This window comes from Mercenaria mercenaria, unplaced genomic scaffold, assembly GCF_021730395.1.
Source record: "Mercenaria mercenaria strain notata unplaced genomic scaffold, MADL_Memer_1 contig_3018, whole genome shotgun sequence".
Lineage (NCBI taxonomy): Eukaryota > Metazoa > Mollusca > Bivalvia > Venerida > Veneridae > Mercenaria > Mercenaria mercenaria.
Genome location: NW_026461119.1, coordinates 20,810 through 38,456, shown reverse-complemented (window position 1 = coordinate 38,456; position 17,647 = coordinate 20,810). Strand labels below are relative to the sequence as shown.

Here is a 17,647-nt window from a genome sequence, read left to right as displayed (position 1 = left end):
AGGCAATGGTAAAAAAGATAAAACAGAAAAACAAAGGTAATCTTAAAAAATAACCAAAGTATAACACCTTGGTTACCTTGACCTAAGAGGTAATGGGGTTCAGCCCCTGCACATTTTATCACATGCTGAACAATGTTAACATGAAAACTCTGTAAGATATAAGCAGTTGTAACTTAGCAAAACAAAGGTTCCCAAAAAACTTTAACCCAGAAAGCTCACTTCAACATCACTGCTGGGCACCCCTATTCTCCAAGTAGTGGAGCTAAAAAATGAAAAAAAAACAAGGAAACGGCACAGTACTGATATGAATTACCCATGAGTCCATGTCAGATACAAATGCAGATGTTATTTTTTCACTCTGTTCTGTATTATGATAAATTTATAACAACAGCAAATAAACTTTTAAGTCAAATTATCCTAGTCATTTTGTTTTTTTTCACACTGTTATTCCGCTGGCCAGATTACTATTGTCAATCATTTTATCGAATCATATCTTATATTTGTCTTAATTTTGGTTTAACATAAAACACACACTAATTTCTCCTGCTTCTGATGCGTGTCTGTCTCAGGTTAGATCGTGAAGTTGGCATACGCCGTTTGTATACCCTTCTCTGAATTTGTAACTCTGGACTGACTGCATCCGTGGCAGCTTCAGTGACTATATTTTCATCTCCTGCAATGTTTACACCAGCTTCCTCTACCACCTCTTCAACACCTTCCCTGGACATCACTGGAAAATACAATTCATGACATCTCATAAATGACAATGTTTAGTCTCACAGTTGTATGAATTTATTTAGTCTTAATCATTTCCAACCCTGTAAAAAAAATTTTAATCTGTTTTGAACATTTTTTCTATTTTAAATAAATACATGTACATAGACAGAAACAACAGGCATTCAATTCTATTAAGTATCAATTTGCAAGCCTTTTTTCATATGCATTTTTTTATTATATATGTATATCACCAAATACAAATGATATTCAGTGTTCCTGGATTCTCAACATTTTTCTCTGAAATTACAGGTGTACATCCTCAGCAGAAATGTTTACTTAATCTGATTGATAGGTTACTGTGCTTATCTATCTTAAATACACTTATTAAATCATTTTAATTTTCTTTAAACATGTTTAACTTACAAGTTGTAATTGTGTTTTTGAGGTCCTCTCTCAAGCTACTGAAATCAAGTACAGGGGCCCCTAACTAACGATCCCTTCATTTTGACTACTTTAGAAGGTTGTCCAAATCTTTCTTTTCTAAAGCCTGGCAAGTGGGGAGTCGTTCACTCCACAGACTTCCACGAGGAATGCCCTGATGACCCTGATCTCATCGCCTTTCAAGTCAGTGTTCTGGAAGATCTGAAAAGTAATGTATGTACATGTTATGTCATTGTACATAAACAAGGAAATCCATTGACAGATTTAATCAAAATTTTAAGAGAAGCAGTTTTAGCTCACAAAAAAGCTCTTTCATTATGTTACTTCTAAGGGGGTTACTTCTAACATCAACCATTATTACTAAATCTAAATTTATAGTCCTATCCATTGGTCTAGATGTAGTCACATGATCAATGATAAAAAGTTGACTCGAAGGCACAGCCAAAAACACATATTGACCGCCAACTGTGATGTCAACACGGTTTGACGTCAAAACAATACGACGTAATACACAATTTACCACAAAAAATGACCAAATTTGTATGTAATGTTTATACTTATTAGTAGTCTGGATTTAATAATAAAACAATTGTTGCCTTTTACATGGTCAATATGAGAATTTATAGACCTCGGTCGTTATCGCTTTTATCAGGTCGATAAATCCACATATCGACCTCACCAAAAGGCAATAATTGTATATTATTTTACATATTTTTTCATTCAAGATTGAAAGAATTTATACCCAGTACACATATTAAACAGGTTGCAAGTGAAATTAACTTTCATGTCTTGCCCCCACTCTCTCAACCCCCAATTCCATTTTGTTTGTAGTCCAGCTTAGTTCCCCATATTCATCTCTTGCTTACCTGGTCCTCATAGTTTAACATCTTCTCAATAATAATGTTGGGCACACTGTCACTACCAGGCATGGTATCACTGATGTACGGAAACAGAACTTGCTCCAGGTACACTTGTACATCCGGAAGTAATTCAGATCTTCCTGCTCTCTCAAGTAACTGAAATTAAAATGTACCATTGAACATAGAATCTGTGAACCTATAATTATCAAAATGTTTGTATACGAAAGTATTGGTTTTAAGGTATTGGACCCCAGAAAGTTAGGTTTAAATATTGGCATTTGCACTGGCATTATTATATTCTTAAAGATAACTATGTTTTGCACTGTGTTGCAATTTTTAAACAACTTTTACTGTGCTGTTTTTTGTCAATTTATATAATTCGTGATATTTCCTCAAGCTCAAGTAGAGACAAATTTCAAAGTGATGACCCTATCCAAAACGTTTGCAGAATTCCTTTTTTCGTTATTTCAATACAAGAAACACCAAACTATTGGTAAAACACAAAATAAAACTGTCAATATCGTTTCTCTGGGGGTGCCTCAAGTAAACAGATGAATGAGACAGAATTCATACTCCAACGTTAAAAATCAAGGTCTGTTTTGAATTTTGCTCACTTCATTCAAAAATGAGTACCTAAACATCATTAGCATTCAAAAATAACATTGGGGCAGAAGTAAAACCAACCTACATTTCTTCCACAATAGATAATCTTAAGAATGAAGGCAAAATAGAGAACTTTTACTGCATGTTACTCAGTATTTTTAAAGATTTCACTCTACCCCTTCTAAATTCAATTTAAACAGCAAGATATCGCTTATCAAATAAAAATTTTCTACTTCTGTATAATAAATGAATTATAAATATTGTAACAATTAAAAACTTACTACAAAAAGTAAAATAAGGGGAAAAAATTGGTCAAAGTCGGGCTTGAACCAACGCCCCCCTGAACTTCTCAGTCAAAATCGGTTCATGGTAGAAATTGAAATCTCTTCAAAAAGGCAGTACTCTATTAAGGGTCTAAAACCTTAAAAAAATGTATATGATCACAAACATTACATCTGAACTAGACTATCTTACAAGTGCACCACATGCACCATAAACGTTCAGAAGTGATCCAGGAACAAGTGACAGCTGAGATTAACCATTTCCATTGTTACACAACAGTCATAATTACTATTTTCAATATTCACTATATTTATTTTGATTACACCACATCAATGTTTGATGCTTTTACATATTTATTGTGACTAACAATTATCTTATCAGATAATAGTGATACAATTGGAAAACCGCTTGGATCATATTTTAATAACTGTCATATGAAATTCTTTAAAAAAAATTTTTATTACAACCAACATTATTCCTATTAAATTACTATATTAAAGTACCTTCTTCGCGGCTGTCAGTGGCACTGACAGACCTTCCACCACACGGAGGTCACATGGCACGGTGTCCATTAATGTTCGTGTGGTTGCGTGTATCTCCCCTGGTGTCATTGTGTACACAGTCTGTAATAAAATGGGCAACGCAGCTGACGCAGACACTGCTAGGGCCTCTAATTCACTCGCTACCCCTGGTTGTTTTGGGCCAACTTTTGGGTTCATCTTCAAGATGCAGAGCCTGCTGCTATACCTGTATAAGACATACTTAACATATTGTACCAAATAACAACAGTTGTGATCATGAATATGTCAAACAAGTGAAAATATTACAAACGCTTTTTTATGTCCAAAAAGCACCAGTCCTGTATTAAATCTTACAGTAATTAAGTTTTTTTTTGCGCAGTCAGGCATATGAGCATTTACTTACCAACATTATAATTGTTAATAGTTTATAAAAATGTGTTCTTAAAACTAAGATTAAACAAATATTCTGAGCATCAGTCAGTTTTTACTACTTATTCATTTAAAGATGTATACAGCTCATCTTTCATTGAAATATCTTTTATTTAGATATTTACTTCAAATGCATCAATTATATTTAACTTCACCAAATATATAAATAAATTGTCTATATTTAGCTAAATTCATAACCAAATGTCATGCAGTAACAGTCATGCAGTAACAGCTGACTGTGTAAAAAAACTTTCAGCTGTACATGTATACAGTGGTACTATTTTTAACAAAATTCATAGCAGTGTTAATACACAAAAATGTTTAATCTATGTTTACATAGACTACTGGTAGTATTTTTTTAATGTTTTCAAATATGAAATTTGGGTCTAGTATACCTTTAAGGCCTAAAATATTCTTTCAATAAATGTGACTTTTACATAATGAACAATTAATACAATAGACAAGTAAGGAGGATATGCCTTCATAGTATCAGTGTATACCATGTTTAAGTCATAATATGCAGTTTTGCACTTTATTTGTTGAAATAGTTGAAGAAAATTTCTCCATAAAAGAATTTAGGATCAGGCAAAGTATGGGTAGGTTGGGATACAGGTAGCAAACATTTTCTTTTCAAAGCAAACATTCATGTTGTCTGTAAAACATCCAGAAATTTTCTTTTTACATTTTTCATGTAATTTTGAAATGAATGTTGGTAATAAACTTTTTCTGGAATTTCTGCCATACAACTAAAAACAAATAATAAAAATAACAAATAATAAAGATCTAACCTTGCAACTGAAGTGAGATCAAAATTGGCTGTCACCAGACAACCGGTAAGTGGGACCTGCGGCATTTCAGTCAGTTTCCCTCTCACTGCACCATTGCCAAGATCAACAGCCAGTTGTCCGACTTCTTCTGGATTGGTAGGGTCGTCCCAGATGAAAGGCATGGATGATGATATAAGCCTCTGTATGAGGAAGGGTAAGGTGCATCTGGAGAAAATCAATTATTTTCTATGTATTTGAAGTTAGTAAATAATGTTCTAGTAAATCATGGGCTGCAGTCTGCTAACAACCTTCACACAATTGTCTAATACACATAAAAGCTTTGCAAAAGTTGACAACAGAAAAAGTCAGAGATATGATACCTTGTTACGAATGGTCATTTTATGATGTCTCTGTGTGTTGAGTTCGAAAGAATTCATTTACATGTATGTAGTTCTTAGAAGCCCGACTTCATCCAATCAAAACAATTTGTGTTAAAATGGGACTGTCACATCTTTTGACAAAATATAAGCTTGACTTATATAACTTTTATACACACACATCTATCAAAAGAATGTTTTGAAATTTGTGTTGCGGAGACTGTGTGATTACTAAAGAAAAATTTCAAAAGGATTAAAATGACTATGGTTAAAATAGTTGAAACCATCTTGGCAGGATAAAATAATTTCTCTTTACAGACAAAAGTTCATTAGGACAGGTTATCTGCATATTACCTGAAGCAAGTACTAATAAAACGTAATATATATAAATTTGTTTGTTTTAGTGCAACATATATTACACTGAGTGAACACCCTATGTACCTTCATGAGTGTCTGTTTGTTTTGTATTTAAGGCTGTTTTTCAACAGTACATGTATTTTAAGATATGTTACATATCTAATTATCTTGCCTTTAAAACAATGACTTTACCTAAATTATACTCATTTTTTTAAGTAATGGCTTTATTACACTCAGCGACGTCAACAATGTGATAAATATCATTATATAATCCTGGGTTTGCAGCTGTGGTTGTTGTTCATATAGCACAAATGCAGCTGACAATATACTGATGAAATATAAAGTTCTGCAAAATATTAGCTCAGTTACCTTGAAGAGATCTGTGTCTCCTGGCATCCAGTTAGCCAAGCGCCACATGTAGCCACTAGCGTTTTCCAACACTGGGAACCCCAAACAACATTTGGGGAGATTGAAGTGACGGATATGTTTCATTGTCCAAGAGTACCTAAACACATTAGCATTGAGGCCCATGCTAGCAATGCTGGAAGCGAAGTTGTTAGACAGTACATCTCTGGCTTTGTCAAGGAACACCTGTAACAAGTAACAAAATTGTTGTGGATACTTTAATTGACTAAACTATATATGTAAAGGGTAAAAGGAAATTTTTGCTGCTGGTGAAAAAGAACCAGATTGTAAGATGAAAAGCTTTTCAGTCACATTAAAATGTTAAATTATGAATATGTTTACTGATACCTAAATGTTTCAAATGATGTATTTGTAAATAATCATGAGAAAAATTCAGAACAGCAGTAATTCTAAAGTGCTTAGTTTTTTAACAGCTTTTCATCATGTGGGCGCAAAAACTAGATAACTGACATTTTCATAATTTTTCAGGAGAGCCAAAAAACTAATAACTCCTACTTTAATTTGTGTTTATTTTATAATGTATAATTTTCCAACAGTTGAAAATACATGAATTTATACCAGTCAGGGGTGTGACTGTTTTAAGTTAGCTATTTCAGTTATTCTTTTATCATTTTTGTGTGTGCAAAAAGTAGCTATGTGCACTTCCCTAATGCATAACTGCACAACCTAGCTCAAAAAAAAGCTTTGTATATGCTTTTAATAGATAATAAAAAGAGTAAATATCAAAATTGACACTCATGACCAGTGTGGTCGGAGAGCATCTGCATGATTAAAGATACTATGTTGTATAGTGGGGTGTGTTTCACTTTCCTACATTCAGTTACAATTGGTAGAGATAGTACCAAATTTTTTCAAAGCATAGATATGAAGTTAAAAAGCTTTGAAATGAAGGAATGTACATATATTTCTCAAAAATAGATATACTGACAATATTTTAACCAGAAGCGTAGGGTTATGAGCATTTAAGATTTTCATGTAAAAGAAAATTGTGATCAAGAGAATGTAACTCTTCTTGAACATGGAAAGCAGAAACATCAAAGGGACATAATATATTGAATATTTTCTATTTGGGTGCATTTAACAGATCAGCTGTGATCTGGATTGTTCAATAATGATCCATGATACTGTTCACTAAAAATATAGAACATCTGGAACAGTCTAATAACAGCAAAAACATGCGGAAAGCAAAATGCAAATATTTAAACTCTGACCGGGACTCGAACCCAGGACCTCTCACACCTAAGACAGACACTCTACCACTTCCCTACAACAGCAGCAGCTATAGCTACGCAGTTTAAGTTCACCCCTATTCTCTTCCCCGCTAAATTACGTGAACTGGAGCAATTTTGTACAATAACATGTCCAGTGTAGTGTTTGGGCCGGTCTGGGCTGGGCCGGGTATTATTAATAACGTCCAGTGTACCTGGTTTATCTAATTTTGCCAACAATTTAATAAGTCAAAGCTATCCAAATTTCTCTGACGTGTTTCTTAGAGTATTAACTTAATAACTGGTGGTACCAGTGAAATTTACTTAAACTGAGTCTTTAATATTTGCCCTTTTAGCAGCTGGCAAACGGCAAAGACAGTGAGCTTTGTCAAAATATAAGCAATCATTTTACCAATTTTGAGAGGATTTCAGTTGATAGGAAATTACAGTTACAAACTAAATACCTTTCTGCTACACAAAAGTCAATAGCATTTACTGTTAATTATAATCATACTTAAAAAATAACAGAACTGATCAGCTGGAAAAAAACAAGAGCTGTCCGTAAGACAGCCAAGCTCAACTATTCGAAATATTGTTCCAGAAGCTGGAAAATATTACCCAAAATGTTAAATATCAAAAGAATTTAAGTTCAAAAGGGGGATGTAATTTGACCAAAATGCATATCAGAGTTATGGGCCTTGATGCTATCAACTATTTTTATAACCAAGAAGGCACATGTGAAGTTTCAATTCAATATCTGCATTAGTTTTGAAGATAGTTACTTGTATGTAAAACTGGTGTCAGAAGTCCAAAAGGGGGCATAATTTACCAAATATACATGTCAGAGTTATGGGTCTTAACCCAAAAAGGTTGGTAATGATCTAGAAAATGAAAAAATAAGTTTCATATCTATATGCCTTTAAGTAATAGCTGTATGTACTTGCACGCAAAACTTTAACCAGGATTTTCTAAGTCCAAAGGGGGCATAATGTGGCTAAAATGAAGGTCAGAGTTATTGGACTTGGTGCTATCAGCTAGTTTTATAACCCCAAAGACACATGTGAAGTTTCAATTCAATATCTGCATTAGTTTTGGAGATAGTAACTTGCATGTAAAACTTTAACCAGGATTTTCTAAGTCCAAAATGAGGGCATAATTTGCCCAAAATACATGTCAGAGTGGAACTTCACCCAGTGAGGTTGCTAATTGATCTAGAAAATGAAAATAAGTTTCAAATCTATATGCCTTTTAGTAATAGCTGTATGTACTTGCACGCAAAAACTTAACCAAGGTGTGATGCCGACACCGACGCCAGGGTGAGTAGAATGAAACTCTGTAGATATTTTAACATCAGTGATAATATTTCTGCTTCTGGGACAACAATTCGAATAGCAGAGCTTTAGCTGTCATACAAACAGCTCTTGTTAAGAATAGTTCTCAGACACACAGACTAGACAAACAGTGATGAACTGATTAAAAAACTTTGTGTAAAATTTCATTAACTTTAGAACTGTAAATTAAGAACTTTGTCATTTGTTGTCATTGAAAAATAATCTACTGACTTTGTGTCATCAAGAACTGCCCATAGCTGTAGACGTCTCACTGTCAAACAGAACAGATTCACAAGCACCCTTCATTGTTTTGATTTTTTCTTTGTTTACCAAAAAAAATATTCATTTAAAATACAAACTTTCCTCCAGTGAAACAATTATCTTGTGAAACTTTTATTAAACAGAAATGAGTTTCTCTTAAAAGTCAGAATAATGTAGGATTTGGTCTTTTAGGTATCAATCATATAATTAATGTATATGAAAATTAAAAACCATTTTTTTCAACATTTTTCCTTAGAGAAGTTTGTTACTATCCCCTAAATCACAGAGATTTGCATTTAGCTATTTCGTGTACTTAGGCAAATTAGTACAAGGCGCTTGTTAGCTTTGAATAACATAAGTATAACAAAAATATTTTGAGAAAAAAATCTATCTAAGATCATTAAGCAGTACTGATTGGTGTTCAAACTCACTTAATGTTAAGATTATAATAAAACTGAAAATTTACTATTTTGTTTACCTATCTGTTATATTGCCTTTTAACAAATCATAGCTGCAGGAACAAGTTCACTAGTCCTGTTTTTGCTCTTATTAAAAATTGGTTTGCAGATAGCAGGTTCTTGCAAACTTCTGAAAAAAGGTTTTTTTAAATGAAAAATATGAAAAAATAAATGGGGAGTGGGTATGTATGACATCATTTTGGTCTACAATATGCAAAACAAGAGCTGTCCGTAAGACAGCGCGCTCGACTTTTCTCAGTGCTTGACTCTGAATTAGAGCTTTGCCAGTAAAAAGTTCCAAGGGACATAACTCTGTCAAAATTCAAATCAGGTTATGGGAATTGTGTCTCCTGGAGTAGACTTTGATAGTAAATAATTACTTTGAGTTTCAAGTCAAAAGTTTTTATAGTTACAGAGATACCTGACTTTATCAAAAATTTTAACAAAAAATTCCAAGTTAAAAAGAGGCATAATTCTGTCAAAATTCAAATAAGAGTTATGGGGATTATTTTTCCTGGTGTAGACTTTGATGATAAATAAGTATTTTAAGTTTCAAGCCAAAAGCTTTGATAGTAACAGAGATATTTGATTTTATTAAAAACTAATAAAAAATTCTAAGTTAAAAAGGGGCATAATTCTGTCAAAATTCAAATCAGAGTTATGAAAATTGTGTCATCTGGTGTAGACTTCGATAGTAAATAACAACTTTGAGTTTCAAGTCAAAAGTTTTAATAGTAACAGAGATATTTGACTTTATCAACAAATTTAACAAAAAATTCTTAGTTAAAAAGGGGCATAATTATGTCAAAATTCAAATCAGAGTTATGGGGATTGTTTCTCCTGGTGTAGACTTTGATAGTTAATAGTTATTTTAAGTTTCAAGTCAATAGCTTTGATAGTAACAGAGATATTTGACTTTATCAGAAACTTTAACCAACGGCGATGCCGTCACGAGTGCAATACCTATACTTTTTCTTCGAAAATTTGAGCTAAAAATGATTTTTGAAAAAAATGTCAGTTATCCAGTTTTTGCGCTCATTACATTTTATATAAATGTATGCAAAATACAGATTCATTATAACTTATACATGTTAACAAATGTTGAAAATGAATTTAAAACGTGTTGCATCACATTTGAAATTGTGATGTTAAGTTTGGAGGGGACCCAAATTAGAAATTTAAAGACCATTGCCAAATTTGTACAATGTAGCAATGTAACTCTAACTAAATGTGATACATTTTCTGATCTAGTGCATAATCAACAAGAGGGTCATGATGACCCTGGATCGCTCACCTGAGTAGTATGAGCTACATTTTTCAAAAGCCAAGTTGGTGCAAAATTTTTAAGAAAATAGGTCTCTATGTCACAATTATGGTCACTGAAACTCAGTTTTAGGATTGTTGTGCAAAACTGTACATGTCATCAAAATTTCAAGGTTGTATCTTAAAAATGATGCCCAAGTGGGCCTAAAAATCACCCACCTGAGATCAACTTTGACCTAATTAACTAATTCATTGTATGCTGCATAACGAATTCCAACAGATTTATACAGTCATTACGAATGAGGACATATTGCTGATATGATTTTGATAGATCTCTTGGTCACAAGAATTTTACAGACATCACCTGCGGACTGCCAATAAAGCGCAGAAACACACCAGAGTTGTGGACAATTACAGCAATGCATGTCATTTTTTTCCTTTAATCAGGTTGGAAAACTGAGGAATGTGTTCACAATTGTACACTTGTGTGTATGGAGACAGTCAAAATTGTGTGACCCACAACAACAATACAAATATGCTTACCTGGAACGGTCCCAAAGAGGTTGGCACTTGTATCACATGGCACAGTTCTGCTCTAGGTAGGCCTGCACTTACAGCATTCCAGTTTGGTATCCAGATCATGGATGTACTTTCTGGATCAACCTTAAAACATAATACATAGCATTTATCAAACAAGAGATGATTACCAACATATAGCGACTTTTTATAAGTCTACAATGTCATGTCTTCTTAACATGTAGCCATACAACCAAAAATAACTGCGTTTGCATTTTCTCTGCAGATCTATACTTTCCGTATATGGTATGGCAGTTCAGGAATCCATTAAAAACAGCATTTAACTACTTGTTTGATGGTAGTTATTGACTTCTTAAATTATCTCCAAGGAGAATAAGTTGTACTATTGATTTCATATAAGGCAGATACAGATTACTTTCTGAAAAGAATACATTAAACTTAAACTTCCACAGATGCCATGAAATGAATTTCAGTAAATCCTGATTGAAAACATTTACTTCATTAATACATTTTCTAATTCAGGTTTATCAATGGTATTAAGTTTTGAAACATACCAGCTTTCCACTTCTCATCTCAAACACCTGGTCTGGATTCAAGAAATAGAGTTCCGGATCACCCTCCTGGTACCCTGCAGTTGTTATTAGGGTCTTCTTTACTCCTTCATTGTTCAGACGCATTTCATCATCCAACATTGTATTCAACATGAATAGCTCCTCTGCTCTGAAGTAGCATAATAGACCTTTCTCGACAAAGCTGTTATTTAGAGCAGTCTGCAATGCGTATGAGTTAGAGAGGTCCTTGGAGCGGAAGTGAGCCAACCTGAAATTCAATAAAACAAACTTTACACTTGTGTAGAAATGCTTTTTGAAAATATCACAACTGTGAGGTACATTAACTTGTAATGATATTGAGATTAAGGTAGTTCTGCATGTTTGATAAAACGGAAGTGATGGCTAACGTCATTTATCCAGAAAACACAGAATAAAGCCTGGATTCGGTGTTCAGAAATGAAAATCATTTTATAATTTAATCGCAACCTGTGAGTTAAATTATTACAATAACACTGTTGCTATATTTATCTAAAGTCAAAATATGGTCCATATTTGTTCGAATCAGTCTAGCAAAAAAATCAAGCACACGACTTGCTAAATTTTCTAGGTATATTCTGAAGTTGTTAAAATTAAATCAAATGCTACATTGTTGAAAAATTCAGTCTTATCTGCAGAGCTACCTTAAGAGACAGAGATTTTATCTCAATTCATAATGTTTTAAAATTTTAACAGGGCAATATTAACATTAATAATGCAAAATTTTAAACTTGTTGCATTTTGATTTAAATAAATGCCATAATTTGAATTAATTTCAATTAAAAGCTTTCTTAGTTACAACAGTAAACGTTTGATGAGAAGGAGTTTCAATCCAATATTATTATGAAGCTGCAACTATAATACAGTTTGATGCCTCAGAATTAGAAGGGCGTTAGTGGAAAATCATAGTTTTCAGCAAAACGATAAACACTGTCTATGATAGATATGCCCTTAGGCTACTAGTTCTTTAGAAATAATAAGGGTTTAAGTGGACCCTTCTGGTATACCATTTACGTGCAGATACGCCCCTCTTTTACTATGATTTTGAACTTTTTTTACTTACACCCTTTTCTTATTGGTGAATTTGGTCAACACAGCAGTTTGTAACAAAAACTTTTTTTTTAATAGCATAATGCCCCTTGATATGTAGTTTCAAAAAATGTATAATTCATAAAAGGGTGTAACTAACACTTACACCCTTCTAAATCTGGGACATCAAGTTGTACAGAAAACAATTTTTCAAATAATATAACATTTTGTTATGTAGTTATTTACCCCTATTATACAGTTGGTCGGTATGCAAACTTTTTTTTTAAATTTGATAAAGTCACAATAAAATTTAATACAACCAGTAGTTATCTAACTTTATTGGAGTTGTCTGATGGAAAGCAGTGCGATGTTTAAATCCATGACATAATGTGGGCACTGTGATACAACTGAACAGATGCTATTAACTAACTCTTAGTTTGAGTATGTGACTGTCCATCATTAAATTATAATTGTAATTGGACCCAGGTCTGGTACAGTCTCAACCGGATACAGACTTAAAACCAAATTGACACATGTGAAGTTTCAAATCAATATCTGCATTAGTTTTGGAGATAATAACTTGCATGTAAAACTTTAACCGAAATTTTCTAAGTCTAAAAGGGGGCATAATTTGCTAAAAATACATGTCAGAGTTATGGAACTTGACCCAGTGAAGTTGGTAATTGATCTAGAAAAAGAAAAAATAAGTTTCAAATCTATATGCCTTTTAGAAATAGCTGTATGTACTTGCATGCAAAACTTTAACCAGAATTTTCTAAGTCCAAAAGGGGGCATAATTTGGCCCAAAATGAAAGTCAGAGTTATGGGACTTGCTGCTATTAACTAGTTTTATAAGCCCGAAGACACATGTGAAGTTTCAAATCAATATCTGCATTAGTTTTGGAGATAGTAACTTGCATGTAAAACTTTAACCAAAATTTTCTAAGTCCAAAACGGGGCATAATTTGCTCAAAATACATGTCAGAGTTATGGGACTTGTCCCAGAGAGGTTGGTTATGGACCTAGAAAAAGAAAAAATAAGTTTCAAAGCTATATGCCTTTAATTGATGGCTGTATGTACTTGCATGCAAAAACTTAACCAAGGTGTGACGCCGACGCCGACGCCGACGCCAGGGTGAGTAGAATAGCAAGACTATTCTTTGAATAGTCGAGCTAAAAATGCAAACTGATGCTTGATTTAATGTTGTTGTCGTTAACTGGCAAAATTAGATACATAAATAATATCATATTAACCTTAGAAACGAAAATTCGAATATATCATTTTTTGGCCATCAACTGATCAACAAAATACCTCAAAATCTTATCATCTGTCTTACATGCCCTAATTTTCAACCTGCATTAAAATGACATGTCTGACAAAGATAGAAGCAATATTAGGGCGTATTTATAATGAAAAAAAAACGAGATAAAGGAACACTTTGGTCCTTTCATTTGACTTTTTCTCTGATGTTTTATTTGGAATGTTCGAATATAGCCTTAATTCATTTTGCCCATCTGGATGACTTCTTTTCTAGATGTCATCCCTCTAAGCCCTACTCTTTTCTGCATTTTACTATTAGGAAAACGAATATTTTAAAAATCCAAAAGTCACTTAATTATAATACTGGTCAGACTCACTTAAACATTAATATTCATGTAGAAACTTAATATGGGTTGAAGTTAATCCATAAAATTAAATAAAAGACTTAATTCTATGAAAATATGATGTGACACGTGCGAAGTTATTTCTGCCCTGACGTCGGTTTCAATAATATCAGACTGCTGATAACACTAAATTACTGATTCAGAAATTAAACGATTTAATGTGGGATTTCCAAACAGAAATGTGCAGAATAAGTTTGTAGGTGACAGAGACAGCCATAGTCAAAAGTTACCACGCTGTCCCGAAACGTTCTATTATTCGGACAAGTTCGAATAGTGAAACAGTAAACGAATATATTTATATAATGAATGAATATCCGAATGTTCAAATATTTGTTGCCATCTCTAAAAATATGATAAACTATGTGAACCCCTATTGGTAAAAAAAATTCTCCTATTGGTGATTGGGACAGGTTTGAAAATTTCTTCTTACTTCAAACATAAGAAAATTCAAATATTTATTATATGCCTAAAGTTCAAATTGTTAGCAAGTTTAAAATTCATTAAAGTCTGAACATTCGCTACATGCTAAAAGTGTTGATGTCGCTATTGCCTAGTTTTCTGCATTATCTAAATTTCATTTCTCTGAATTATACTAATTGTTGACTGTTGGGTGTAACCCCAGGTTGGGTAAGGTATTTAATTTAGCTTATATAGCTACACATGGCTAAAAAGTGAACAAAAGAAATGTATATTTTTCTCACCCTTCCTCATAATTGTAACACGAGCATCCTGTCACTGTGTCAATCTATTCCACACAATTTTCTACACAGAATTGATCAAGCAAGTACAACATTTACCGATGCAGTTATTGTTAATTGCTTTGTTTAATTGGAGAATTAAGCCCAGTTATGCAAGTAACCACAATAGCCTGTATTAAACAGCTAGAGTGACTTTAAGGCTAATGTAAATAGAATCAAAGTTTAACATCCCTTAATGGTAGTTGTCTGACCATTACTAGATCAATTTCTAAGAATTTTGATAATTTATCTTATGTTACAAGTATGCACAATTTTGTTTGATTGCAATTAATGTCAGTTAGTTATTGTTGACACAAACACTGAACACAAAAACAACTTGTCTTAGCCTAACAACAGTGTGATGACCATGCAGTGTTTATACACAGGCACGGGTCCAGTGTATATTTTTTTGTTTAATAATTTTTTCACACAAATATACTTTATATATGTTAGTCAAATGAAAAAAAAATCGATGACAAAAAATCCGGTCATAGTGTCATTTACATTGAAAAGGTGAACTATGCAAGCGTAACGCTATGGGAAGCTACTCGGCAAACTTGTGGAATATTTCAAAATCGGAGTTTATACACTTGCAGCCGCTACCTGCATGATCGCACCTTTGAAACATTTAAAGCCATCCATAAATACTAAACTGACCCCATAAATTGCTTTGAAATACCCAGAACAAGTCTCTAGGAGCGAAATATTTCAAATATCCCCGGCGATTTCAGCTGCCAAACGAAGTGATAAAAACCAGGAACACGTCCGCTATCCGGAATGAAATCACCGGGGATAACTAAAATATATCGCTCGTAGAGACTTGTGTGTTTATATAGTGCATTAAGCTGGTAGGAGGAAATCATTTGAAACTATTATTGCATGGAATTTCAATGAAAAATGTGCAAGATTAAATCTTCATTCAATTCATTTCACCTCCCTTGGATTGGTTACACATTATACATGCAAGCTATAAAACATGTTGTGCGATATCACAGATCTTTCACAAATGACAACTTTCTGATCATAGGAAAGCTTAGCTTAGGAAAGAAGAGATGAAAATTAGAAAAATAATGTTTGTTTTGTGTACTTATCAGATGATTTACTTTGTGCGATGAAAGGATAAATTGAAATTATTTTTGAAAAAAATGCATCAGTAAATAATTTATTTTATTTCTCTGAAATTTATGTTACAAATGCCAACTTCTGTCAATATGCAAGTAACTAATATGCACCTACTTACAATTTAAGAGTAATTAATGGAATTGTGCAGTTCATTTGTTCAATTTTTAGCCATATACTAGATAGCTATATTAGCTATAAAAAGCTAAATTTAATTTAATTCCTTCCCCAACCCACAGGACTCTGAAATTCTATCAATAAGACCATAGAAGTCTATCTTTACAAAAAATACCCCCTATATATAGTTTTATATATATATATACGTATAGGGTGTATTTTTTGTAAAGACAGACTTCTATGGTCTTACTGAAAGAATTTCAGACACCTGTGCCCAGCCTGAACCCGTAGAAGTAGAAATTAGTTACTAAGTTAGTCATCATTCTGGCCTACTTCCACATTTCTGTTAACTGACATGGAAGAAAAGGTACCAGAATACAATAAGATTTTACAGGGCCAAAAATAGTTTTATGTAAAATAATTTTCAAATTCCTTATCCCACCCACTTTTTAAAAATTTGAAGTGAACAAGAAAAACACTGACATGCATCAGTTCATACCTCTATAACCATTCTTATAAAATAATAGATCTATATATTGATTTATCAAATTACTAACAGGAATATTCATCCGTATTTCATCAAAGATAATAATAGCAACGAATTTGAAAAAAGTCTTAAGCTAAGGGGAAATAACTTTATGCAACTGTATGTAAGAATCATAATACATATAAATAGATCTAGGTCTCATCACACTAAATAGCTGTTCTTCTTGACATATTTCAGATGTACGCATGTATTGAGTGTAGCCTACACGATACTGACTAAAAGTTAGAAGGTTTTCTTTAAGAATATTGTCAGTGTTGAATAAAAGCAAAATAAAATTGGGGGTGGTGTTTCGCGCCATTTTCCTACTTAGTGTCTTAGTATAGATCCAGGGCCCACGCTGTCGTTCGCCACTCGAGCCATTTGGCGAATCTGCGATGAAAGTGGCGAAGAAAAATCGCGAGTGGCGAAAATCGTAATTTGGACCGCAATTTTGTTTCAGACGTTCTAAATCGTAACCTCCGAGAAATTATGTTAAAAAACTGTTGACTGGTTCCGATAATTTTACCTTATAAAATTAACTTATTTCGGGATAGTACTACCCAGTCTGCGTTTACTTTACATATAACAATGTGTAATAAACATCTTGACACGCGAGAAGATGCAATTTGCAATCAATTAGCAACCGATTATCGGGTTAAAATAATCGTTTTGTTTTGTTGTCATTACGGCAGATTAAATGATTGATGCCTTTAATTTCCATGGATCAAATAATTAATAAATAAATCGGCAAAATAATGAATGGTTAGATGAATTTTTTAACGTTGTCGCCACCGTCAGTATCTTAGTCACAGGCACGGGTCCAGTGTATTTTTTGTTTAATATAAAAATCCTTTTTTTTTCACACAAATATACTTTTTATATGTTAGTCAAATGAAAAAAAAAATGATGACAAAAAATCCGGTCACAATATCATACACGACACTGTGACCGGATTTTTGTCATCATTTTTTTTTTTTCATTTGACTAACCTATAGAAAGCATATTTGTGTGAAAAAAAGGTTGTTTTTT

The 17,647-nt window shown here is 33.0% G+C and overlaps 1 protein-coding gene across 1 annotated transcript; it reads right to left on the bottom strand.

Moving 5' to 3' along the window:
* Positions 1 to 605: 605 nt before the first annotated feature.
* LOC128552671 (uncharacterized) lies at positions 606 to 16,742 on the bottom strand (the record flags this gene model as incomplete). The annotated part of the gene is made up of 9 exons (XM_053533714.1): positions 16,592 to 16,742; positions 11,393 to 11,657; positions 10,845 to 10,964; positions 5,724 to 5,945; positions 4,642 to 4,845; positions 3,407 to 3,650; positions 2,025 to 2,174; positions 1,293 to 1,359; positions 606 to 730 (listed from the first exon to the last, which is right to left on the bottom strand). Coding segments are annotated over exons 5-9 (747 nt in total), but the record flags the coding sequence as incomplete, so codon positions are not given.
* Positions 16,743 to 17,647: the final 905 nt, after the last annotated feature.